General features: G+C 40.8%; 1 protein-coding gene across 1 annotated transcript in view; it reads right to left on the bottom strand.

Moving 5' to 3' along the window:
- Positions 1-26,526, bottom strand: part of DNAH11 (dynein axonemal heavy chain 11) — a 725,796-nt gene that overhangs the window by 415,841 nt on the left and 283,429 nt on the right. Inside the window, exons 36-37 of the mRNA XM_029589065.1 lie at positions 22,066-22,204; positions 15,492-15,584 (exon numbers count right to left, since the gene is read on the bottom strand). Coding sequence (XP_029444925.1) covers positions 15,492-15,584; positions 22,066-22,204 — 232 coding nt within the window. The remainder of the gene's footprint in view (positions 1-15,491; positions 15,585-22,065; positions 22,205-26,526) is intronic.

Below are 26,526 nucleotides of genomic sequence, written 5' to 3'. Positions count from 1 at the left end.
GCGCTCATCACATGCAAATGCATATGAATGAGCCTATTACTCATTCACTCCAAATGCAAAAAGATAAATGTGGAGCAGGCGTTAATAGCTGAGCACATTGAAAAGAAGTACAGAAAAGCAGAAAAAACTGCTTTTCTGTACTTCTTTTTTAAAATAAAAAAAATAAAATAAAATAACTCGGCAGACCGCAGAGTTATGAAGACCGATGCCAGTAAACTCGGTGTCGGTTTTCATAGCCGGCCGTCTGCCAGTAACGAAAATTGTTTTTATTACTGGCAGTCAGGCAGGTTATGAAAACAGAGGCCGAGTTTACAGGCGTCAGTCTTCATAACCGGCAGCCACGGCGAGTCGCGTTAGGAAGGAGGCGCTAATTTCCATATTGCACGGAGCCCCCGTTGCGGGTGCCATGCATGCGTTAAAAAAGTGGGCGCTGAAAAGTCAGCGCCTGCTTTCAGCACACATAATTGCATCGGCCCCTTAGAGGCCTAAAAATTGGGTGGCTACAAGGGTGGAGTTAGGGTCAGAAAAAGAGGCGTGGTTAGGGTAATTTTTGAGTTACCACAATATGTGCTATTTTACCGCTTCACATAGTTATTTTGAGAGAGAGATAGACAGACTCATTTATAAGGCTCTCATATTAGCCAACTATTTATAGCACTATAGGAGGGTCATCTAGTAACTTGAGGTGAGGTTTTGGTGGTGGTCTAGCATTTGGAGGCCAGTTTTGCATGCAGAGTCAGACATATGAACAGCACAGTACACATCAGTGAAGATTTGATGTGATTTGGAATGAGGTGCTATCAAGATAGGGTGAGAGTACATTGTAGAAATATCATCTTTGTTTATCTTTCCTCCTTCCTCCTATAGTGGTATAAACAGATGACAAATGTGTGCTATCCCAGAGGCTCTCTCTACTCCACTTCTCTCCCTCTCCTGCCTGAAAAGGGATTCCGTTTTGGGCATATCGCACAGCTTAATGCCAGGGAAAAAAAGTGTAGTTATTTCTGTGATTAAAACGAGTGGTAACATGCGTTACGCTATCGTACGCAACATTAACCACCAGTCATTTTCATAAATCCCACCCAAATTCCTCCCCTTTGACTATATTTTTGAAATTTGCATTCACATCTCGCAATATAAAAAACAACACATGCATTAAGTCTTTATTGTGGGCGTTAGAGTCTTGATCAGAAAGATGAATGGCAATCAGAACATAGCAGCTGATGACAGATTTCCTGTCTTACTTCCGACTACTAAATTTTTTCTTTTAAAGCAAAGGCGGCAAACATTAGTGCATGACTACTATACCTCAAAGCGCAGCAATAAGTCACAGGAAAGAGCACCCGAACTGAAAACATTTCTAGGAGCAGCTACTGATAATGGTTATTTGACAGGCCTGGTATTATAAATAGGGTGTTCCAATTAAACAGACAGACACATGCAATATTCAAATGCTTTGTCCTGATAACTTTGGGAGTTACATGGAGATAAAAAAAAGAGATTTGCGAATTCCCCCCTGCTCTCCAGTGAAATTTTGTGTGTAACCCTTTTTTTTGGTGTTAGGAGCATCCTAAGGGCACACAACTAATTTATATCTTCAGGGGCACCTCCAGCTAACCATTCTATCCCACTCTGACTCTCAATCCTGGGGGAGAGGAGGGAGGGATTTTTTATGGGGGGGAAGCTCTTGCTTATAGCCCAGACGATAAGAAAAGGTCACCAGTGTGTGTCAGAATTGTAGTTGCTCCGCATAAGATTAGATGCAGTAATAACTCAGACAGGACCAGGTCCGGGTGTTAAAATAAAGTTTACTGATTGGTAATAATGAATTAAAGTCCATTATCCAGAAGTGTGAATTTACATATGACTGATGGTACAGGTATAATTCTGGTTAGGAGAGTTTCCTTAATTCAGACCTCTGGGTAGAGCCCATGGTGATTTTTAACTGCACAAAACCTCCCAGTGGCTGACGGGAATCATAGTGGAGGTATTCCCAGATTTACTGCAAGAACCCTACCTCTAGACATCATCTTCTCCTTGGACACCCAGACTGTACGGGTCCCTTGAGAGGAAATCGAGATGGATCTCCTGATTTGAGTTCTTCCTTCCAAATTTGAATGTTCTTTTTCCTGGGGACTTCTCTTAGGGAAAAGTCAGTGGGATCAAGCACGTTTTCCACTCTGAAATCCCAGTGGGCAAGGGGGATCCAAAAACCTCCTCACTTAACTCATAGTTCAAAAAATACTTTAAACTGAATATCTTCTCTGTCTTCACTGTCTCTCACAGCAGGATCCATCAGTGGTGCTTGCATACCTAGGGTTTAGGGTAGGCTCACAGGTCTTTGGTCCCCTGGTGAGAGACCTTTTGCCTCTCAAGGGTATCAGGCTTAAAAATCTCTCTCTGTAAATTATAAGAAGGGCTCTCAGGCAGGGAACGCACTGGGAGGTATCACTTCTAAAATAAACTCCTTTGGGTGAAGCTGGGAGGCCTCACTAGAATGTGAAAAAACACACATCTTGCTCTTTGACTTCTCTCTAACTGAATCCCACAGTGTAATAAAATGGCTGGGATAATGCCTTCAGGCATCCAATCTAGACTCTCCAAGTGGGAGGGACTGAGGGATATGAATAGCTTCTCAATAGTTGATCTATAATGGGACAGTGACATCTGGTGGCCAGACCCACATGTGCGTATGACATTCCAGGGGCATGAGGGAGACATTCCGGTGAGTGCCGTTATTCAGCATCATCCACCTAAAGTTAGTAGAGTAAGTCTGGTTGTAAAAATACTTGTCCTAAAGTTACCCAGGTAGCATTATCCATGTATATTCAGTGAACACTTATCTGATTGTTTCGCTGAATATCTGGGAATATCTGGGAATATCTGGGAAAAATTACCAGGGTAATGTTCCTGCTTATCAGTCCACTGAATATCTACCTCACATCACTGAATGCCCAATTTTGTCTGCACTTATTTTATTTTGATGAAAGCAAAAAAACAAAAAAAATAACTAAGAGAATGAGTGAGAAACTGTAGCTGAGCTTATCTTAAAAAAAAAGTATGTCTGTTCTGCTATAAAACACTTGCATGTTTCTGTTTCAACCACACACATAACTATTCAAATGTGTGTATAGGAGGAGTGGCTAAAACAGTGGATTGAGAACCAGGGAAGCCAGGGTTCAAATCCTGCGTCTACTTCTTGTGAGCTTGGGCAACTCACTTCACTCTCTATTGCCTCAAATACAAAATAGGAATATATTTACTAAGCTTTTATCACATGATATTTTCTCCTAAAAACCGCACCTAATTAAATGAGCTGCTTTGCATGTTTAAAATTTTCAAAGGCAGGAAAAGCAACTCATACATACTTAATTTCATGCAACAATGTAGTTTGACTGAAATATCGCATGCCATGTTATTTTCTAGAAAGTTAGCTACACACGTTCCAATGCTCTGGCGGGCATCAAACTTAAATGACCACAATGGTCCTAATGTCCCGACCCTCCAATTGTAAAATTCCCCCTCTTGGGTCTGGCTAGACTCCTGACCACTACTACCCTGCCCCCTCCCTTCAACAGCTACCTATAGAGGTGGCACAGCAGGGGAAAAAATAGAATTTACTTTATTTCCATATTTTATATTCTGATCTCCCAGTACCAGACTGATCAGAATGGTGTACAACAAAAAAACAAAACAAAACAAACAAATTAAAATACAATACAAAATAAAAATAATAAAAACAACCAAATCATTAAAACAGCAGAGTACAAAACAGACCAGAAGATCTTACACCCACCCCCCATTGTCAGATGCCATCAATCATCCATACTGGGGAATAACTATCCTTTCACTTTCATTTTAAAAGTTATATAGTTTACCTCTAGCCTAATAGATGACACTGAGTTCCACAATTTGGGACCCATCACAAAAACTATTCATGTCCTATAAACTGTCGTTTGTATCTGCCTGTAAGTTGGAACTTCAAACAATACCCTTTCTGCTGACTAGGAGATTCAACTTTGGGACATGATCAGCTTTCTTAAATAGCTCGCACACGTAACTTGCTTAATTTTAAATAATGATAAGAGTTTGAATTTTATACGCTCCTTAATGGATAACCAATGTGGTTGTCTCAGCAGAGGTCACACACTAACACATTGAGGGCATGAAAAAACTTCTCTTGGTGCCATGTTTTGCATAATCTGTAACGGAGATAGATTTTTCTCAGGGAGACCCACCAACACCCCATTACAATAATCAAATACTGGAGACATTAATGCCTGTACCATAACTTGAAATATCAAACTTAAGAAGCCTTTTACCCTATGCAGTTGGCACAATTTGAAAAATACCAGTTTAATCAAATAAGATATATGGGCTTCAAAAGTAACCTCTTCATAAAAAATGACTCTCAGATTTCTGTCCTCTTGCACTTGGTTCACAAATTAATCCTTAATTCTGAGAGACAAAGGATGCAACAGTTTATCCTTCCCCTCAATAAAAAATCATTCTGTTTTAGCCCCATTCAAAATGAGTTTACTATGTTCTAATCAATTCACGATCACTTTAAGACTTTTTCGTGCCTGCTGCATAGTACGGTTCAGATCACACCCTACTGGCCACATAAATTGGAGTTGTCTGCATAAATAAAACCTTTAAACCACAATGAACGGATGACCTTATCTAACAGCTGTAAAAACATATTGAAAAGTAAGGATGAAAAGAGTGACCATTAAGGGATCCCGCACTGAAACAAATGGTTCTGAAAACACATTCCTGACTTTGACCACTGCAGATTTATCTGAAAGGAATGATGTAATCTAATTCAAAGCCTGGCCCCCTATAGCTACAATGTTCCAACAATAACGATCCACCAAATCAAAACTTCACACAATTATGCCCCACCCCCTTCCAAACCCCTTCCTTAAAAAAAGAAAAAAAAAAAAAAGTCATCCCTCCTTGGTTTCTGCCCAGTTCCAGTGATTAAATACTACAGCATTTGTTGCTGTACCGTACTATTATTTACATTTTCCTTCAATCCTGAAAGGAAACTGACATCAAAAATCTCTTCTTTCATCTAGAAAATTAAGCAGTCCAGTGGTTCAGGTGATGGGCCATTTTGTGTCACAGGTCTCCTGTCTCTCTAGGCACACCACAGAGGTTATGTGTTTCAAATTCCAGGGATAACGGTAGAAATTAGTCCTTGCAAGCTGCAGATTACTACTGGTATAGCCCCATGATTGAAAGAATCATTATACAATTCCAGATAAAGTCTGGAGATGCATAAAGATAAAATGCGGAACTGGTCCCAGTGTTTTCCAAACCTCTTCTGGAGCTACATCTATCCATTTGAGTTTTAAGGATTGCTAGCATGAATTTGCAGACCCTTTCTCCCCAATATATGCAAATCTATCTCATGCACGTTCATTATAGATATCCTGAAAATCTGACTAGTTAGGTGTGCCTCCAGGAGGGGGTTGGGAAACACTGTTCTTATTTACCCAGTTGTCAGCTAGGATGTCCATAGTCAGCAGTGCTTGGAGCAAACATTTACCTGATTAACTTTAGACAAAAAATTCAGCAAGACTCTGGAGCAGCATTTTCTCTGACTAGACCTACCCATCAAACAGGCCAATTCAGTAAAGATTGCAGGAGAACGGGTGCTCTGTGTTGAGCACCCGCTCTCCCGATGTGGGCCCGCCACCTCTCCTGGGCAGGCGATCCTTTATTTAAATGAGGGGTCGCACTAAAAGGAGGCGCTAGGGGCAATTACGCGCCCCTAGCATCTCCTTGGCCCAGGAAAGGTGGCTCTGTCTGTCTGACTCTCAATTTTACGAGCGTCAGTTTTCTGAACCTGCTGACAGCAATCAGTTAGGGAATCGGACGCCGGTAAAATTGAGGTCCGTTCTCCTAACTAGACCGGCCGACATATTTTTAGAAAATTTTTATTTATTTATTTATTTTACATTTTTGGTTCCTCTGACTTAATATCACTAGGATATTAAGTGGGAGGGTGTACAGAAAAGCTGTATTTTCTGCACACTTTTCTGGGCTACTCATAAATTAACGCCTGCCCAAATGTGCAGATTGGCCACACATTTTACTTTCTGAATCCTGGGTGAATGACTAATAGGCTCATCAGCATGCATTTGCATGTGATGAGTGCTATTAGTTTTCAGGGAGTTTGGCCGCATATTTTCGAGGCGCTAAACCCCTTACAGCATAAAGGGTAATAGATGCCCCTCGAAAACATGCAGCCAAATGCGTGTTGAACAGGGCGCATGGCCGAGAGCACTTTACAGAATCAGCCCATAAGTTAGCTGGAGAGCATTCAATATTGGCCCTAGACAACTAAAATTAAGCTCCACTCCTGAACATCCCCCACAACTCCATCGTTATATCCAGCTACAGTTTAAAACATTTCCAAGGTAAAGTTTGCCCAGTGGGGAGTGGGGATGGGGAATGTTCAATTAGTAGGTTTTTGTCCAGGTAACAACCCCTTTGAACATGGGGGCTCTCCAGGTACTGGGGAGGATGCAGCGCATCTGCAAGTTCTCCAACTTGCCATGGTCGTTTACTTCTGAACTCACCACAATATCCCTCAGGCCTGGGCTGCTCACATTCCAGGCTCCTCAAGCAGCCGGCCAGGTACTGGGAAAGGCACAGTGCATCTGCATATTTCTTCCACCTATCTTGGTGGCCAAATTCCAAAGTCACCCATCTTGGGCTTGGACTCCCACTCCACATTCCTCAAATAGCTGGCCAGGTACTGGGGAGGGTGTAGTACATCTGCATACTTTCTCCACTCGTCCCAGAAAACACTCCAGCCCCTTGGGTGTCCACCAGCTGGCCAGGAGGTGCACAACCCAGCACTTCCAGGTCAGGTCAGGTCACCTTTACTTCCTGTGGCTCTACTTTATATATTCTTCCTGATAATCCTTCCCAGTCTTATTCCCTGCTTCAAACCCCTATCATCAAGTCTAACATCTCCATTGTCTGCCTTCTTTACCTCATCTGTCATTCTGTCTCTTGCCTTATCCTCGGCTCTTGAGCTTCAAAGTTTTCGTCCTCTCATTCAGCCAGCTCCACTCTCCCTGACAGCATCTCATCCTTGTCATTGTCATCATTCCTCTACTTCTATTCTCTTTATTGTTCTGCTTCGCCTCCTGCTCTCAGCTGGGGAAATCCCAGTACTGACCCTCCAAGATAACTTTCACTCTGTCTGTGCACAAACCAGTACCCCTCTTACCTTATCCTTATTTCCTAGCTCTCTCTCTTCCTTTCTCATGTTCCCTGTGGAATGCCCACTCTATTTCCAACAAGCATGTCTACATTCATGATCTCCTTCTATCTCTCATAATCTTCATCTCACCATGATTGCAACTTGGCTTTCCCCTGAGGACTCTGTTGCTTCTCTCTGTCATGGAGGTTATCTTTTCTCCTATACACCTCACACAGTAGGCTGCAGTAGTGGTGTTGGACTGCTGCTCTCCTCTTTCTGTAAATTGAAACCCCTTCTTAAACCTCAATCCGATTCTTTTTCTTCCTTTAAGGCTCATGCCATCCACATTCACTCTACTACCTCTCTGGGTCAATTATCAAAGCCTTAATAAACCCCCTCCCTCCTCCGATTCCTGACTTTCCTTCTTCCTTGAACTATCTTCCCCTTCCCTTATACTTCAGGCCTTTAACCTCCATGATGCTTATGCCTCAAAACTCCTTGCCTTGATTTCAATTGACATCCAACTCTGCTCTATCACCCCTGATCCTTTCTTCCAACTACTGTCTGTCAGATTTCTCCACCACCTCCTCAGATAACTTACACTAAACTTAGCTCCCCTACAGTCTTGCCCATTCACCAACTCCTACAGGAATCTAACAGAGTATTGACCCTTGTATCCTCTCCACTACTGTCTCATCTTTCATCTTCTCTCCTCTACTACATTGTCTGAGTCAGTTGAAGCAGTTTCTTCTTACAACACTGTAGTCTCCTCTGCTGCAGACACTCTTGTTCTTCCCCTTACCTATACTGTAAGGCACACCAAACCCCAAGCCTTGGCTCTCACCCAGAAGTTGCTTCCTACATTCCTGTATCCACTTTACTGAGCATCTCTGGCTAAAATCCCATGCTCATGCTAACTTTATTATTACAAATTCATGCTGATCTCCTTCTAGGCTGCTATTGCAATAGCCAAGACAGACTACTATGACCAACTGACAAACTCTCTTGCTTCTAATGTTGACAGTCTCTTTGCCAAACTCAACTCATTCTTCAAACTGCTTTTGCCTCCCCTCCTGATTCCCCCCAGTTCCCTCTCTGCCCAGACTATGATGGACTACATCATGACAAAATTCACAAAATTATCTTGAGTTCTCAGCCAGGTCCCTTCTACCTCCCCTCTCTCCCATTTCATTCCTCTCCCCTTCTCCTGGCCCCTGCCACCCCTCTCCTCCTTTTCTGAAATGACAGTGGAGGAAACTGCCCAACTTCTCTCCTTCTCCAAACTCGGGATTTTTTCCTCTGATCCCATTCTCAATTAGGACCATAGCTTTATTTCTCCTGTAGTCATCTGGTTCACCTGTCACCTCCTCAGTTTATCACTATCTATTGCATCTGTTCCCGCTGTCTTCACACCACTCTTCAAGGGTCACTGGATCCTACATGTCCTCTTAACTGTCATAAGAACATGCCATACTGGGTCAGACCAAGGGTCCATCAAGCTCAGCATCCTGTTTCCAACAGTGGCCAATCCAGGCCATAAATGTAACCGTTAGATAGGAGGCAGTAAAATCTTCCACATTGAAGATTCCGTATGGATAAAGGAATGGGATGAATCTGATTGTCTCAAACCTCGATGGAAAGGACCATATACCATACTGTTAACCACTCCTACTGCTGTCAAAGTCTCTGGTTGTCCATCCTGGATCCATTGGACTCGAATTAAACCTGCCTCCAATAACTGGCAGGTTTCCAAGACTTGAGATCAACAACTAAAATTCAAGAGAAATGTTACCAAAAACTGAAGCTAATTAACCTTACACAGAAATATATACTACTGATAGAACAAGAACATAACATCTGAAGAATAAAAATAATGTGTTTATTTCTTTTCCTTCTTTGCAGGCATAAAAATATATGTCGACCTCATCTCTCTGGAAGTGGGCCATCTGTGCTCTTCTCCTCATCATCTTAAGTCTCATATGTCCATCTGAAAATTCTTGGAAATGGTGTATATGCGCTATTTACATCATCAGTTCTGCTCTGTTATGGATCACCTTTACAATCTTCAAAAAGGTTACTATATTCAATTCTTAATGATAGTAACAATATGTATAATAACAGGATCTTTCACCTCTTCATTAAGCCAAAACTGCTCTGAATGCATCAAGCAAGTACGTACTTCAACTTAAGATGGATTTCAACTTGTGTCTACAATAATACATCAATCACATCCTCCACCATCCTGTATATCGAAATCTGCCTGTTCTCTAAATACTACCCAAGGATATCAATCATTTCATCGATGTTCTTCAAGCAACAAAATCATTTGTCACTCTCCAATTACTCCTAGATATTACAACATCACAATTACAGCAGGTCTTCCTAAAGACCCAAAATCCCGTAATACACCAGGTGGTGAAGGAATATTATATTATATTAATTCTACACAAGTCATGATAGGAGGAGCTTCCATCGCCACACTCACCTTTGATTCTTGTGAAGCAATTGATAAACATCCCAAGGCTGTTAAGTGCGGATCTTCTTCTTGGAAGGCAGAATATGCATTCAACCATAAGTATCTTTGCCCATATGATCGAGGACAAAACCCTACTAGTTGGTTACCATGTGCAGGGAATACTCTACTAACTGGATGGAAACTAGTGTGTGATTACACTGGAGGAGGATATATGGGTTGTTCAGGATTGGGCAAATTGAAAAAAGGAACTGGTAATACTATCTTTCTTGACTGGATGATCAGGACTGAAGGATCCCCTTGGCAAGAAACATGGGGATTTGGAATTGATGGAACAGGAGAAGACCCTAAAACTTATATCACAATTACACAACGAAAAGGAAAACAGCGTCCTATACCAAACTACAATAGTTGGTTATCAATCATTCTTTGATGAAGTTTCTCATCTTGATGAAATGCTCAAGAAACATACTACTTCTTACCAAGCAAAGAACATGTTCATAAACTTAGCTGAAAATATAGCCCTTTCTCTAGGAGTAAAGAATTGTTTTGTATGCGGAAGTACAAAAATTGGAGAACAATGGCCTTGGGAAACTAAAGAAATCTTCCAATCTGACTGGAATGCTGTAAATCTTACCAATATAACATATAATCGAAAAAGTAAACCTTATGAATGGGCCTTTCAAACTGATGTGATTGGAATGCAATGTTTATCTCGTGAATATTCCAACGTTTATACTGTACTAGTTGGCAACTCACCATGTACAGGAGTTCTCACAGTTTCAGCAAATGATTATAAATGGTGGCAAACTGAGAATCTTACCATACCTACCTCATTCTGGACTGAACCAATCTTAAATTCTACATGGGAAAAAGCTGGAAAATCCTCAACACAATTTATAGCCCCTGATGGATATTACTTTGTATGCGGACGAAGAGCTTATGAACAATTATCTTCAAATTGGTATGGTACTTGTTTCCTGGCATCAATACGCCCTAGTTTCTTTCTTCTACCACTTACCATAGGTGAAACATTAGGTATTCCTATATATATTTCAATGAAACCAAATAAACGTCGGAGAAGAAATACCAAAGTTCCAATTGGTGATTGGACTGATAAAGAATGGCCACCAGAACGCATCGTGCAATACTATGGACCAGCAACATGGGCTGAAGATGGTTCTTATGGATACAGAACACCAATCTACATGTTAAATCGTATTATCAGACTTCAAGCAGTACTTGAATTGCTTACCAATGACTCAGCAATGGCCCTGAATATTCTAGCCAAACAAAACACTAAACTCATCACTGCCGTATATCAAAATCGATTAGCACTAGACTATCTTCTAGCTCAGGAAGGTGGAGTATGTAGAAAATTTAATCTCTCTAATTGTTGTTTACAGATTGATAATAAGAGTCAAGTTATTGAAGAAATTACTGATCGCATGGTACGATTAGCTCATGTTCCTGTACAAACCTGGTCTGGAGCCTTTGATTGGACTTCATCAATGCCTAGTTGGATATCTTCCATCCCAGGATTTAAGGAACTCTTCATTCCTATAATATTATGTTTAATCTCTTGTATTTTAATCCCTTTATGTCTTCCTTTTATTCTCAGATATTTACGTACAATGATGGAAACCATAGCTGACCGAAGAGCAGCAGCTCATATTATGATGATGAATCAGTATACTTCAGTTTCAACACTCCCCTCAGATTCAGATTATGAAGATTTCTTTTAAATACCATTTACAATAAAGTTAAGTTTAACAAGGACCACCATTCTTGTTAGGATCAAGTCCGGATACAAAGTGGGGGGTGCTCCTCTAGGGACCCCTCGTCTCAACCCCGGTGAAGAAAACAACAACCTGACAGAATATTAGGGTCCTTAACAATAAATGTTGTACTAATTATTGTTTGTCTTTTCAGCTACCTCATAAGATGATACTTACGCCTTCTAAAGAAGTTGGAGTATCAAAGGGGGGAATGTAGGAGCTCAGATTCCTATCTGAACAACCGCAACCGTTGAATGTGAGAAAAACTGAAAACTTCTGATAAACAACGCCAGCATTGAAACGCACCATATTGAATGCACTAATATCTGACATGCACTGGAATGCACTACGTACTGACGTACTGACATGCAGTGGAACGCACTACCATTTTATAATTACATTTTTGTACTGTAATAATTAACGCTGCTAGAAAATGTCCAATATTATGTCTGTCAAATGAGATATGCAATGGTCTGATTGTAAGTTATGCCTACTTAGAAAGTATGTATATAATTCTGCTCCTTTAGGGGAGTGGCATGCAGTTGTTCTAAGCCAGTGGTTCTCAACCCTGTCCTGGGGACCCTCCAGCCAGTCGAGTTTTCATGATATCCACAATGAATATGCATGAGATAAAATTTGCATGTTATGGAGGCAGTGTATGCAAATTTTCTCTCATGCATATTCATTGTGGATATCATGAAAACCCGACTGGCTGGGGGGGTCCCCAGGACAGGGTTGAGAACCACTGTTCTAAGCCTTTGTCTTAGCTGCATCTTGCTGGCAATAAAAAGGTTTTCCTTTGCGGATCAGTTGTCTGGACCTCTTTACTGCCTCCTATCTAACGGTTACATTAGAACCTGGCAAGTACCCAAAAACTAAGTCTATTCCATGTTACCATTGCTAATAATAGCAGTGGCTATTTTCTAAGTCAACTCAATTAATAGCCGGTAATGGACTCCTCCTCCAAGAATGTATCCAATCCTTTTTTAAACACAGCTATACTAACTGCACTAACCACATCCTCTGGCAACAAATTCCAGAGTTTAATTGTGCATTGAGTGAAAAAGAACTTTCTCCGATTAGTCTTAAATGTGCCACATGCTAACTTCATGGAGTGCCCCTAGTCTTTCTATTATCCGAAAGAGTAAATAACCGATTCACATCTACCCGATCTAGACCTCTCATGATTTTAAACACCTCTATCATATCCCCCCTCAGCCGTCTCTTCTCCAAGCTGAAAAGTCCTAACCTCTTTAGTCTTTCCTCATAAGAGAGCTGTTCCATTCCCCTTATTTTGGTAGCCCTTCTCTGTACCTTCTCCATCTCAATTATATCTTTTTTGAGATTCGGCGACCAGAATTGTACACAGTATTCAAGGTGCGGTCTCACCATGGAGCGATACAGAGGCATTATGACATTTTCTGTTTTATTCACCATTCTCTGTCTAATAATTCCCAACATTGTTTGCTTTTTTGACTGCTGCAGCACACTGAACCGACAATTTCAGTGTGTTATCCACTATGACGCCTAGATCTCTTTCTTGGGTTGCAGCACCTAATATGGAACCTAACATTGTGTAATTATAGCATGGGTTATTTTTCCCTATATGCATCATCTTGCACTTATCCACATTAAATTTCATCTGCCATTTGGATGCCCAATTTTCCAGTCTCACAAGCTCTTCCTGCAATTTATCACAATCTGCTTGTGATTTAACTACTCTGAGCAATTTTGTATCATCTGCAAATCTGATTATCTCACTCGTCGTATTTCTTTCCAGATCATTTATAAATATATTGAAAAGTAAGGGTCCCAATACTGATCCCTGAGGCACTCCACTGCCCACTCCCTTCCACTGAGAAAATTGTCCATTTAATCCTACTCTCTGTTTCTTGTCTTTTAGCCAGTCTGTATCCACGAAAGGACATCGCCACCTACCCCATGATTTTTTACTTTTCCTAGAAGCCTCTCATGAGGAACTTTGTCACACGCCTTCTGAAAATCCAAGTACACTACATCTACTGGTTCACCTTTATCCACATGTTTATTAACTCCTTCAAAAAAGTGAAGCAGATTTGTGAGGCAAGACTTGCCTTGGGTAAAGACATGCTGACTTTGTTCCATTAAACTGTGTCTTTCTATATGTTCTGTGATTTTGATGTTTAGAACACTTTCCACTATTTTTCCTGGCACTGAAGTCAGGCTATCCGGTCTGTAGTTTCCTGGATCGCCCCTGGAGCCCTTTTTAAATATTGGGGTTACATTTGCTATCCTCCAGTCTTCAGGTACAATGGATGATTTTAATGATAGGTTACAAATTTTTAATAGGTCTGAAATTTCATTTTTTAGTTCCTTCAGAACTCTGGGGTGTATACCATCCGGTCCAGGTGATTTACTACTCTTCAGTTTGTCAATCAGGTCTACCACATCATCATCCCATCTCCCTCCTCCTTTTTCCTTCCTTCACCATCATCCCATATCCCTCCTCCTTTTTCCTTCCAAACTACTCAAACATGCTATTCACCTCTGCTGTCTTAACTTTCTTTCTTCACAAGCCACTCTCAGTTCACTTTAGTCTGGGTTTTGCCCTCTACATTCCACAGAAACAGACTTTGCCAAAGTCTCCAATCACCTGTTACTTGATCACCTTTACTTGATCCTTATCCTCCTTGACCTATATGCTGCTTTTGACAGGATTGATCAGCACCTGCTCCTTGATACTTGTCCTCAGTTGGATTTTGGGATTCTGTCCTGTCTTGATTCTCTTCTTTCCAGTGTGTCCTCTGGTGGATCCTCCTCTATTGCCATCCCACTATCAACTGGTGTGTCTCAGGGCTTTGCCCTGGGCCCTCTTCTCGGTCTATACTAACTCCCTTGTGATCTGATCTCCTCCCATGGCTTTTAATACCATCTTTATGCTGACAATTCCCAGATTGACCTCTCTACACCAGAAATTTCACCATGAATACAGTCCAAATCTTAGTCTACCTGTCTGACACTGCTGCTTAGACATTTTATAGGGATACAAAGCCAAAAGAAATGTTTTGTTCTTATTTTTTTTCTACTTTTTTAGTTTTATTTCATTTCTGGAAAAAAAAAAAAAGTGGAGCAGACTCATCAAAATGAAACAAAAAATGTCCTACTGCCATCTTAAACTCAACATGGCGAAGACAGAACTCTTCATCTTTCCCTCCAAGTCAGTTTCACCTCTTCTCCCTTTCTCTATTTCTGTGGATATTTCTCTTTCTATGTGTCACTAAAAAACCATCCCTTCATTTCTGAACCCACTACCAGAACCTTATCCACTCTCTCATAACCTTCCACTTAAGACTATTGCAAGCTACTCCTCATAGGTCTCCCAGCAAATAATCTCTCTCATCTACAATCTATCCAAAATTCAGCAGTGTGACTTATCTTTTCCAAAGTCACCATACCTATATAACCCCTCTTCTCAAGTCACTGCATTAGTTCCCTAACCATTTTCTCATATAGGTCAAGGTCCTCTCATTCACCTACAAGAGCTTTTGCTCTACTGCTCCTTACTACCTCATACTTCTTAATTTCTTCCTACACCCCTTCTTCATGAACTCCGCTCATCAGGCAAGTCACTCCCATCTATAACCTTCACCTCTCCAACTCCATCCTTTCCATCTGGCTGCATCATATGCTTGGAATAGTTTTCCTGAGTTGCTGCGTCATGCTCTCTCTCTTACCTTACTCAAATACAGTCTAAAAACCTACCTTTTTGAAGCTGCTTTTAAATCTTAATCCCTGATTATCCTGCTTACAGCTTTATTGATTTTGACCATTTTCTTAATTAAATTCCTAAAATCTCTTTTACTGCAATCTAAGTTGGCCCATGAAGTGCCCTACCACAATTTCAAATATACTGCTAGAACAACTTCTGAAATGAGGATAATATAAATAAAAAATGACTTTAAAAATGTTAAATACTGAAATATAACAGCCATTAATTTTTATAGTACTCATTTACAGCACATAAAATCATTGTATGTACCTGATCCTCAGGTCTGTTCTTGTCACCTCGTTTCAAAGATCCAGCTACAACCAGGACTGATTTTACAGCACGAAGTCCCCAGTCATAATGATCCTAGGATTAAAGTGGATATCCAAGCAGCATTAAAGTTTATTAAGAAAACTGGCTTAAAAGAAGCAATTTGCCTTTTTTTGCAAATGTAAGAAAAATGCTCTGCATTATGGGATACACTAGTAGGGAAGGTAATAGAACATGATAATAAACATCATTATAAAAAGACTAAAGACAGATACTACAGCAGCAATTTTGCTTCCTTCTATAAAGAAATGCTTACTCTATCTGCTGCTTACATAGCAAAATGATAGGCAATTCATCTTCAGTTTGTAAAAGTAAATTAACATGAAGAACTTGTCCTAATTCTCTAGCTTCACTTGTCATGCAGAAGTGGCCACAGTTGTTATTCACCAACAAGAATGAAATACTTTACTAGTCATAACTTAGCCCACAGGTCAAGAGCTACCCTGGACATTTTTCATTCAGCTAATAAAACAGAAACATTTTATTGGAACTGTAATGTAGTAATAGATTTGTAAATCCCCCCAGAAAAATCAGAAAAAAAAACATTAATCTTTTTGCTAATTCCCAAACAATGCTCTTTTTATTTTTAAGATCAGCACTGTAAACTTTTATTCCTTCTTCGCACTGCATGTAATTTATTGCAGTATTCAATAAAATTTTAATGAACATCCTCCTGAGGTTTGTGAGTTACTCTTGCCATAAATCTAGATTTTTGCCTATTGATCTTACATATTCTTAGTCACTTGCCTATTCCTCTCCCTATCCCACACCCCCCTCAGTGCTGATAAAAAAAAAAATAAAAAATGAATAATCCAGTTCTGACAATGATATATTCAGATAAGTGATACTCTGGTTTATAATAATCTCCATCAAAAAGTTAATTAATGTTGACTACTAAAATACCCCTCCATGCCCAAATTAATATAGTAGAAAAATTCATTTAGCGTAAATAATCATTTATTTCCTTTTACTCTAAAATATGGTTTACCGGATATAACACTTAGGGGTAGATTTTAAAAGCCCTATGTGTGTCAAATCAAGTGGATATGCATGTCTCTCGGGCCGGCGCACATATCTTAAGAAGTGTCCATGGATGTACGCATCTCCCAGTACGCGCCCAAAAGAAAGAGTCTCAAAAAGGGCGGGGCATGGGCATTCTGGGAATTTAAATGGAACCCAACGCGTAAGTATTTACAAAAGCACATACCAGGGTCCCCTACTGTGTAACTTTACTTCTCCAATAGATGGGATGTAAGTTATAAAAAAAAAAAACTAGGCTAATCAGTGGGGTTTTAAGGGTTGGGGGCAGGTAGGGTAAAAGAGAGGTTAGATAGCTAGGTAGGTTAGGAAGCCCTATCCTTTAACTGGACAAAGTGGGAACGAACTGGTTAAACTGGTAATTATGTTGGCGTGAGTATATTAAAATCCCCCCCACTTATGTTGTAGCAGCGGCGCACGTGCACATCCATTCAAAATGGCGCCCACATTTACGTGCGTCCATTCGATTTTATAAGATGCGTGCATATATGTGCGTATGTTACAAAATGGCCGTGTCCATGGTCGCCAGCCAACACACGCATGTTCATGTTTTAAAGTTACCATCCCTGGCTTTGGAGAAAGTACATGTAATTATGCTGTGAATTATATGACTTCTTGAAAGCAGCACTGCTTTGAATTTAAAGGAAAATTAAGATTTGCTTCCATATATGCAAGAAAGAGGATTCTATGGAACCAGAGCTACAATAATATTTTTTAGGGATAAAATCTTGTCTTTAGTGAAATTAACTGTGCATTAATGGATTATGTATTAAATGGTAGAATTAACTGTGGCCTTCTGGATGCTCTCCAACTCATTTCTCCTCTGAGATTACTGCTCTTTATGCTCCTAGCTATGTGCCACATCAGTAAAATTGTAGCACTCCTGTGCCACAAGATGTGTGTTAACCCCTGCATTTTGAGCCTCTTGGTAATGTGCTACAGAGATATTGTGAGCATGCTAGAAGAGAGTGTGGATTTTGAGGTTTGTGTGTGTTCTACTGTAGTGAAGGGAAGAACAGAAGAAGTTCTGCAGAAAGCATGGCTAGAGAGAGGATGCCAAACTCCTGATGAAGCCCTGAGCTCCTGGGAAAAGTATGCACCCCCCCGTGAGAGTTTCCAGTCAATGAGAACATGGAACCGTGAGTAAAAGGGATTTTAACGTACACACTTCAAAGATAAAAGGAGACCATCTGGAACAAAAAGGATCCACTGGATTCCACCTAAAAGAGGAAGCATTCAGTAGACAATGAAAAAAAATCTTTCATTACTTGGGAAAACCTCCCAGAGATGTACCAATTATTTGTCCATTTAATTAAAAACCGTGATGCCAAAGCTCCAAATTCAAACCAATAATAGAAGAAAATGATCTGGAATAGGGGTAAGATAAAAATACCTGATCTCTATTTTGGAACTTTGAAATTGAACCCATGTTGCACGTGTGCACACTCAAACAATGCTGGTGGGGGCAGCATGTGTTTATTAAAAATTCTCTCTACCATCTTCCCCACCAAGAAAAAAGGACGTTCAGAGCTGTATACAAATCACAATTTAAAAAAAACCAATACAAATAAAACACAACAGACAGGAACAGATCAGTGTTAAAATGCAGTAACCAGATAATTAATCAATCATTCCTGGTTGTTTAAAGATGGGTAAATCCAAGTTTTGGGCTTTTTTTCTTAATGACAAGTAATTCACTTCAGTCAAGAAGATTATTCCACAGCTGAGGAGCTGCTGTGGATAGCACAACCTTAACTTGTGCACCTTCTTAAGTGTTGGAATTACCAGTAAAGAAGACTGAGACAAATGTAAGTATCTAGTAGGCATGTACCACTGCAATCTGTTCTTTAAATAAATGGGTCCAGTCCCCTAAGAATTGTATGCACCAGCAAAAGGTTTTTAAACCAAATCCTGCATGACAATGGCACCCAATGCATATGGTGCAATAACGATCTAGCCAATACTCTGCAACACCTGAAGTCAATGTAATAACAGGGCACTACAATAGTCCAAATGTGGCAATACATAAGCTTGAACCACTAATTGAAATGAACCCACATCTAAAAATGGACGCAGCCGACATTGCTGGAAAAAGAAGTCTTTAGGCAATTGAAGGAATATCTGCAGGACCATATCATCTTACATCCCAATCAAAGTGGCTTTTGTACAAATTTGTACTGAATCTGTCTTAGTTTTGGTTAACAATTATTTGCTGAAGGTAACTGATACAGGGAAGGCAGTTATCACTAAACATCTGAATTTATCCTTAGCATTTGCTTTAGTAAATCATATTCTTATTTTTAGATTCAAATCATTTGGAATGACTAGAGATGTTTTACAATGGTTTACTTCTTATTGTCCTAGAGGAAGCAGCCGGTAGGCCTGCAATGTGCAGATTGGATTGCAATGAATGTAAGCAAACTACAAGGATCTGTCATGTTTCTACCCTTCTTAATATTTACCTACAATCATTGTGTAAACTAGCAGTTCTCAACTGGTGTGTCACAACACTTCCTGGTCCCCTGCTGGTCCAGCTGCTCCCCCTGCCTCAGAGAGATGAGAATTCTTCCTCTGCCAGGGCTTGAAATGCTGATAGCCTAGGCAGAATGTGACAGGATAGCTGGAGTCAGCGGTACTTGCATCATGGTCTCTTCTTCCTGCCCTCCCCCCCCCAGCGGCCCAGAAGAGAAAGAGGTGTGCAGCGGCCATGCATGTGGCATCCAAATCCGGCAAAGCCCCAGGACCAGATGGATTCACATATGACTATTACAAAATACTAGGAGATAAAGTCACTGAGGTGTTAAGATCCTTCTACCAAGGTGCACTGGAAACACGGGAGTTTCCCTCAAAGTTCAATCAGGCATATATCACTGTTCTTCCCAAGCCAGGAAAGGACCTCACCCAACCTACGTCTTATAGATCAATTTCCTTATTAAATTGCGACCTTAAATTACTAGCAAGTATTTTAGCAAAAAGACTTAATGCCGTACTCCCTTCTTTGATTTCCCCGCATCAGGTCTGTTTTGTTAAGGGGAGGTCTGCCAGTTCTCATATTGCTAAGCTTGTCACTGCCATTGCTTATTGTCAAATGCACAAAATGTCATCTATGGCCGTGAGCTTTGACTCGGAGAAAGCATTCGACCGGATTTCATGGGGTTACATGTTTTCAGTATTGGGGAGGTATGGCCCACAAGGTAATCTTCTCACATATATCTCTCTGCTCTATCTCACACCATCCTCTCATATCCTGGCAAACGGTCATGCGTCCCAAGCTTTCACACCTCAACGAGGTTTGCGTCAAGGTTGTCCTTTATCCCCTTTATTATATATTATGGCTGTGGACCCTTTATTACGCATTATCTTTGACACCTCAATCACAGGTCTCGCACACACGGGCCCCACGTTCAAAGTGTCCGCCTTTGCATATGATATTCTAATCTATTTAACTAATCCACAACAGTCATTACTGAAAGTTTTGGCCTATCAGAAATGGTACGGAACATTCTCCGGACTAAAGATCAATATGGAAAAGTCTGAAGCCTTGGAAATTTATGGGGCACTGCTTAAGACATGGGGTTCGGATTTCCCCCTTAAGTGGGCTAATAAGCACATTAAATACCTGGGAGTATATATACCTAGCTCTATTGCCTCTATTTATGATATCAATGTAAACCCTTTGCTTCAGAAAATGGAAAAATGTGTCGCAAATTGGTTGTCATTGCCCCTCTCCTTAACCGGGAGGATACACCTATTTAAGATGGTAGAGCTCCCTAAATGATTATACCTCTTTCAGATGCTCCCAATTTGGTTAAGAGGACATGATTTAAGCTCCATACACAAAATTTTACAACATTTTCTATGGCGAGGGAAAAAAATCACGGCTCGCCTTAAGATACCTCCATCTACGGCCAATAAATGGAGGTCTGGCGTGCCCAAACTTTCGGGACTATAATTTGGTCTGTCTGATGAGACACATCAGAGATTGGATTTTAGGTACTGATTATTTTTCTCCTACCACATTCATCTGAAGTTGGCTATACAATTATTCCATTACGACCCTTTTACAACTCAAGTCCCGCCAACTTCCACAGGTTTGTAAGGGTTATTTAATCCTCCACTCTTGTAGGCAGGCATGGTCTTATCTCTGCAATAAATTGGGAACCTCGCAGAGTTTGACCTCCCTAATAAACCTTTGTGATAATCCCCAAGTTTTACCTGGTAGAGGACAATCAGTTTTTCATAATTGGGTCCAAAAGCGCTTGGTACGAGTAACTCAGCTCTTCCCCCGAACATCTGACATACGGGTGGATTTTAAAAGCCCTGCTTGCGTAAATCCGCCCAGGTCATGGTGATGGAAACAGGCCTAAAGCCTGGCAATGGTGCCAGGCCTAACCTGAGCCCTGGGAAATAAACCAGCCGCCTAATGACCTAACCATCAAACTCCAAAATCTGACAGCATTCTAAAAGAAAGGTATGATCTACTAAATTAAATGCTACTGACATATCCAATAGTAGTAAAAAAAAGTTGCTTGCTGTTATCTACCAGGTGGCGTAAATCATCCTGCAGAGAAACTAGCACTGTTTCAGTGCTGTGTCCAGCACGGAAACCTGTTTGACAAGCATCCAAACTACTGGCTTTCTCAAGACAAGATGTAATCTGGATAACACTACCTGTTCAGTCAATTTATAGTTAGACAAGGGATATAGGTTGATAGCTAGAACATACAGACCTATCCAAATTAAGATTCTTCAAAATATGGGTGATAAAATGTTTACAATACCTGGGAACCAAATTGTCAGCCAATGATCGAATGATCAGTTTTGATAAAGGACAGAAAATTTTCAGGAAGTAGGCACAATAAAAAAACAAAACAAAACCCGACAAGGATCCAACACTTATTTGGTCATCCTACAAATAGCCATAGTCCAATTCAAAACATCTCAGAAAAGAGGTAAAAATTCCTCTAACATAGACCAACTGTCTGCCAAGAGCACTGTAGCATCAGAGAGAAAAACATGCAATTTTCTCAAGCCACCCATGGGAATTATACAGGTATCAGGAAATGGAGATCGGAAACTCAGGTCCTTTCTGAAATCCTTATATTTTTTTCTATAAATAACTTAGAATAGTTTTAGAACCACAGCCTTTGGAGTGGTCTGCAATCATTTCAGATCTAGACAAAAACAAATCACTGCTGCTCAGAGAGGATTTGATCACCTTTGCTTTTGACTGCTTTCACCCATGGTCCACTACAACTATAGACCACTGGTAAAAAAAACAAAAAAACCCACAAGAGACCATTTAGGGCTTTTACCCTCATCTCCAGTTGTGTGATATGTGCAAGCATGGCGGATACCTTTGAACTAGAGCTCATTCTAACTCAGATATATTCTCTCTTGAGCTAGTCCTTAAATTTGACCGTGTGCATTAGCATGCTGTTAAAATATCAGAAAACAGAATTTCACAGCTGAAATTTACCTGTTTAGAAAGAAGTTCTCTACAAAGAGTATACAAAGTAATGAACTTTTGGGCTAAAAGTCGTGCATCTAGGAATCCCTCTGCAACAAGCATGATCTCACAGATCAGTTCAATGTCAGGAACAACCATAGCACAGGGTCTAAAGGGAACACAAGAGTTTTCATCATGAATAAATGGTACCAATTTTTTTCCTATTAAGCACTTCTTAGCAAAGAATGGGTTTAGCAAAGGGGAACTCAAATCATTGGTAAATGATAGATATATATTGCTACTGTAAACTATGCATGTTTTGAAAAAAATTGCTATTGAAAACACTGAAATATATACTGCAAAAATGGTCAATTTGTCCTTTATTTTGTTTACTGCTAGCTCCCATAGCTCAGAGAATTACAGAGGATAAAGCTTCTACTAGATCTTGGCATCAGAGGCTAAGGCCAAATGGAAAAACTGGAGCATTACAACATTACTAGCTGAAACCCACAAAATATTTACGGGGCAATTATTGCCAACAGGTCCCTCTCATCCCCCTATCCCCATCTGTCCCCAGCACTTGCTCCTCCAATTTGACTTTATGATGTCCCGTTTTGCACCTTCTGCATTCCTCCTCTGACCCGCGTGAGACAAACTGACCTGCACCACCAATACCCCTCCATCTTCTGGCTGCGCGGGCTGCAGGTCGATGACTGAACCTCCTTCTAGCCTGCACAGCCACCTGGAGCCATCTGCACATACCACCCAGCCTGTGCATGCTGGCCACAGACAGACCTTATGGGCCTGATTTCAAAAAGCATTTACTTGAGAAAAATTGGGTTTTACGCAAATAAATGCACTTTACTCAAATAAGTGGGCTTTTGAAAATTGCTACAATATATGCCATTGAGTTGTCCATAGGATTTACTTGAGTAAGTGCATTTTACTTGAGTAAATGACTTTTGAAAATTGCTACGACAGCATGTTACATTTACACAAGTAACTCCTTTGAAAATTACCCAATATGGCTTTAAGCATATCACAAAGCACATATGATTGTCAACAATTTTTCTATACATCGTCATCCCATATTAGCAATGTGCACTTCTACCAATAAAGTCTGACTTTTGCCAAAAAATAGTAAAGAATTAAAATTACACAATTAAGACTAGCAGCTTTGGACAAGGAACAGCTTCTGTTAAAGACAATGCAAGTATAATATGAAAACAAAAAATAGCGGTAAAGGTGATTATTGAAATGTTATGCACTTTACATATCCCTTTACTAATATTCTTCGTAGATGAGACAAAAAGGAGGTAACTTTCAAAAGATTTTACACACATAAGTAGGCTTTTGAAAATTGCTATATGTACTTTTATGCACTGAAATCCTTTTGAAATTTACCTCCAAAATGAATTACGGGTGTAACTGCCTGATGGGCCACATAAAAAGAGAGAGGTGTCGGATGCTCATCTGTAAGCAAAGGTCGGGCAGATGGTGTAATGCACCTGGCCCAGAGGCAGGAGCTGTATTTCTCAACCTGGACAGGAAGAGGTCAATTTTCAAAGCCAGTTACAAGTTATCCATCTAAAGGGCAAGCTTTTGAACACAGAGCCACTTATCCATCTAGATTTTATCCTGCGTGGTTATCCAACAAAACAATTAGCTGGATTTAAAAAAAGGCGTTCCGAGGGCATTTCGGGAAGGAGTTTAGCCGATGTAATGACTCTTTGGGTTTATTACTAAAAGGTCCAGAGCAGGGCTTCCCAAGCAGGGATTGCAGAGTCCTCCAAGTAGGCCCAAAAGTCCAAATGAAGGAAAAAACCTCCTGCACTTCCACTGAACTCCACAACTCAAAAGCAGTCTCAGGAGAGAACACCTTTTATTTCCAACACCAGATACATTTGCATATACTGAGTCTCCGTGGTATGCAAATTTATCTCATGCTTATTCATTGTGGATACCCTGAAAACCCAACTGGCTGTGTGGTCCCCAGGACAGATTTGGGAAGCCCTGCTCTAGTGTAACTCCTTTTAGCTAGGGATAGATAGGTGAACATTATGGGGAGATGCCATTCAGTACAACTCCTCGCTTTGAGAGTGCTGGGATGGACATCCCCTGGTGTTGGAAATAAAAAGGTGTTCTCTCCTGAGACTGCTTTTGAGTTGTGGAGTTCAGTGGAAGTGCAGGAGGTTTTTTCCTTCATTTGGACTTTTGGGCCTACTTGGAGGACTCTGCAAACCTTGCCTGGAGCTCCTGAGAAAGATTGGGAGGCTGCCCTTCCAGTTCACTCATTGGTTGGCTGGGTTTGCTTCCAGGGTTGTTTTGGGTTTTTGCATTTTTTTCTCTTAAGAAGCCTTGTGAGACCCCTGGGTACTGCATGGAGAGAGAGGTCACAAGGAAATCTTTCCCTGGGAGCCCAGGATAAGAAAGCTGAGTTTCAGTACCCATATCACTCACAGAATTCTTCTCAGTCATAGTCCCATCAGTACAGACCACTGGCTCTCCCTCAGATTTCCCCAAGGCTGTTGTGATCCATATATTTCCTAGGTTACCACCACACACTACCCAGGAGCCCAGTAGTGGTTCACTGGTCTCACATGCCTTGGCATTGTTGGGCTGAGTAGACCAGCTGCATTCCAAGGAACAGTAAGAGCAGCACACTCCAAAAATCAGGCAAGAAGACAAGAGACACTTTCCCACTCTGAGCACCATCTTATATTGATGTAAGGAGACTCCCCCAAGTGGCTCTCCCTCAAACAAGTTCCTTAAGATAATAAAAAAACTCTCCTCAATAAACCTCTGCCACAATAATCCATCATCTTAACTCACAAATAGAGGTTAAGTGACATCACTTAACATTTTCTCAGGGCTAATTTCTAGTGATTAGGACCTAATTTAGGGCCCCTGTGACACTTGTGTAAGAGTGACCCATAAGCATCCTTTACCATATATATATCAGAGTCTTCAAAGATCCCAGATGTATGATATCAGAATAGGAATGCATTCAGTTCCAACATGCCCCAATGGAAAAGTGTCTTTTGAGATGCGAGTTTCACAAAACTCATGAGTCCATGTTTGGCTCATGTTCTTCTCTCCTATTCTATCCTAGGAGTGTGCCAAGGCTCATGGGAGGAGCTCTCGAGCACCTAGAATTGGGAGTCTCTTAAGGTCCAAAAGGATCCTAAGACTGAAGAGGCCTAGAGGCTAAAGTTGGTGGAAGAGGAGTAAGTCTCATACTCCTTGATTTTAGTTCAAGAGGGCCTGTAGTGTCTTGAGATGTGGAGTTGCTGTTTGGAGTCAGGAAGAAGAGCTACAAAGAGTATCCCCACTGCAGAGCTGCTGTAGAAAGGATTTCCAACAGAGACTCACCTGAACCTTCTCAGGGGGGATTTCCAGTTCGTCCCTTACTGCAGGAGATCTGTACCATAGGTGCCAATTCAGGAAAAATGTAGGGAGGGTCCCATTCTTCTACACACTCCTCATAGCTAGTGGGTAGTATAAGAAGAAACCCCTACTATATAAAGATTTGTATGCGACTGATTTCTGAAGTATTCTGTTTTTGGACTGTGTAAGCAGCTTATTTTGCTGCAAGGACTGTACCAGGAGAAAATGCATTATATGCCTGCCAAGTAATTCATGCACACAACATTAACTATAAAAAGATTTTTTTTTTCAAGAACTATAAACTGGTGTGTGGTGTGAATTTTTCTTGAACTAGGGACTTGACCAAAGGACCTTCTCAGGCCAAGGCGTTGAAAGACTTACTTCCCTATATTCACTCCCCACCCCCCACATCAGGAAAGAACCCAAAGGAGAAAGGGGTGTTTGTTTGCCCCACCAATTTTGAATGTACTCCTAAGCCCTAATAGCCAGCAGGATAGGGGGCATCACATAAGATTACAATTATATAATAATGACTTCACATTTATATATATTCCTTAAGTATGAAGCTTGAACAATCCACCTTCTGCCCCAACAGTAAGGAGGGGGCCCCCCAACCCCAAATATTCCAAGATGATGGACCATGCTAGTCTGGCCTGGTCTCTCTATCCAGCCTCCTTATTCAAAGCTGCGAAATGAATGTTGGGGGCAATACTCTTGCTCCACTGGTGCCAAAATTCAAAATGGCACTGGATGACCTTACATGGTCTTTTGCCCCCAAAAGATCATGTAGGGTCAGCAAACACCATTTTGAATTTTAATGTAGGTGGGAGTAGAAGGTGTTGTCCCCTCTCTTGCCCTCATGTTGCACTTCCCAACTTCAGAAGGGGTAGGCTGGGAGGAGGAAGGCGGAACATCAATTTGGATTGTACCGGGGGCAGGGAAACTACTTGTTGCCGACAGTAAATGGTGGAAACTGGATCTACTTAGGGAAAGGAGAGACCCGTATGGAAAGACATACTGAAACATGTTTTAAAAAATGCTAAAGAACATAAAAACAAAAAGAAAACAGAAAAAAAAAAAATCACACACGCAAAGAAAGTTTAT

Source organism: Rhinatrema bivittatum, chromosome 2 (genome assembly GCF_901001135.1).
Source record: "Rhinatrema bivittatum chromosome 2, aRhiBiv1.1, whole genome shotgun sequence".
In the NCBI taxonomy this organism is placed as follows: Eukaryota; Metazoa; Chordata; class Amphibia; order Gymnophiona; family Rhinatrematidae; genus Rhinatrema; species Rhinatrema bivittatum.
The sequence above is the reverse complement of the archived record's forward strand: the minus strand, read 5'-3'. Positions and strand labels throughout refer to the sequence as shown.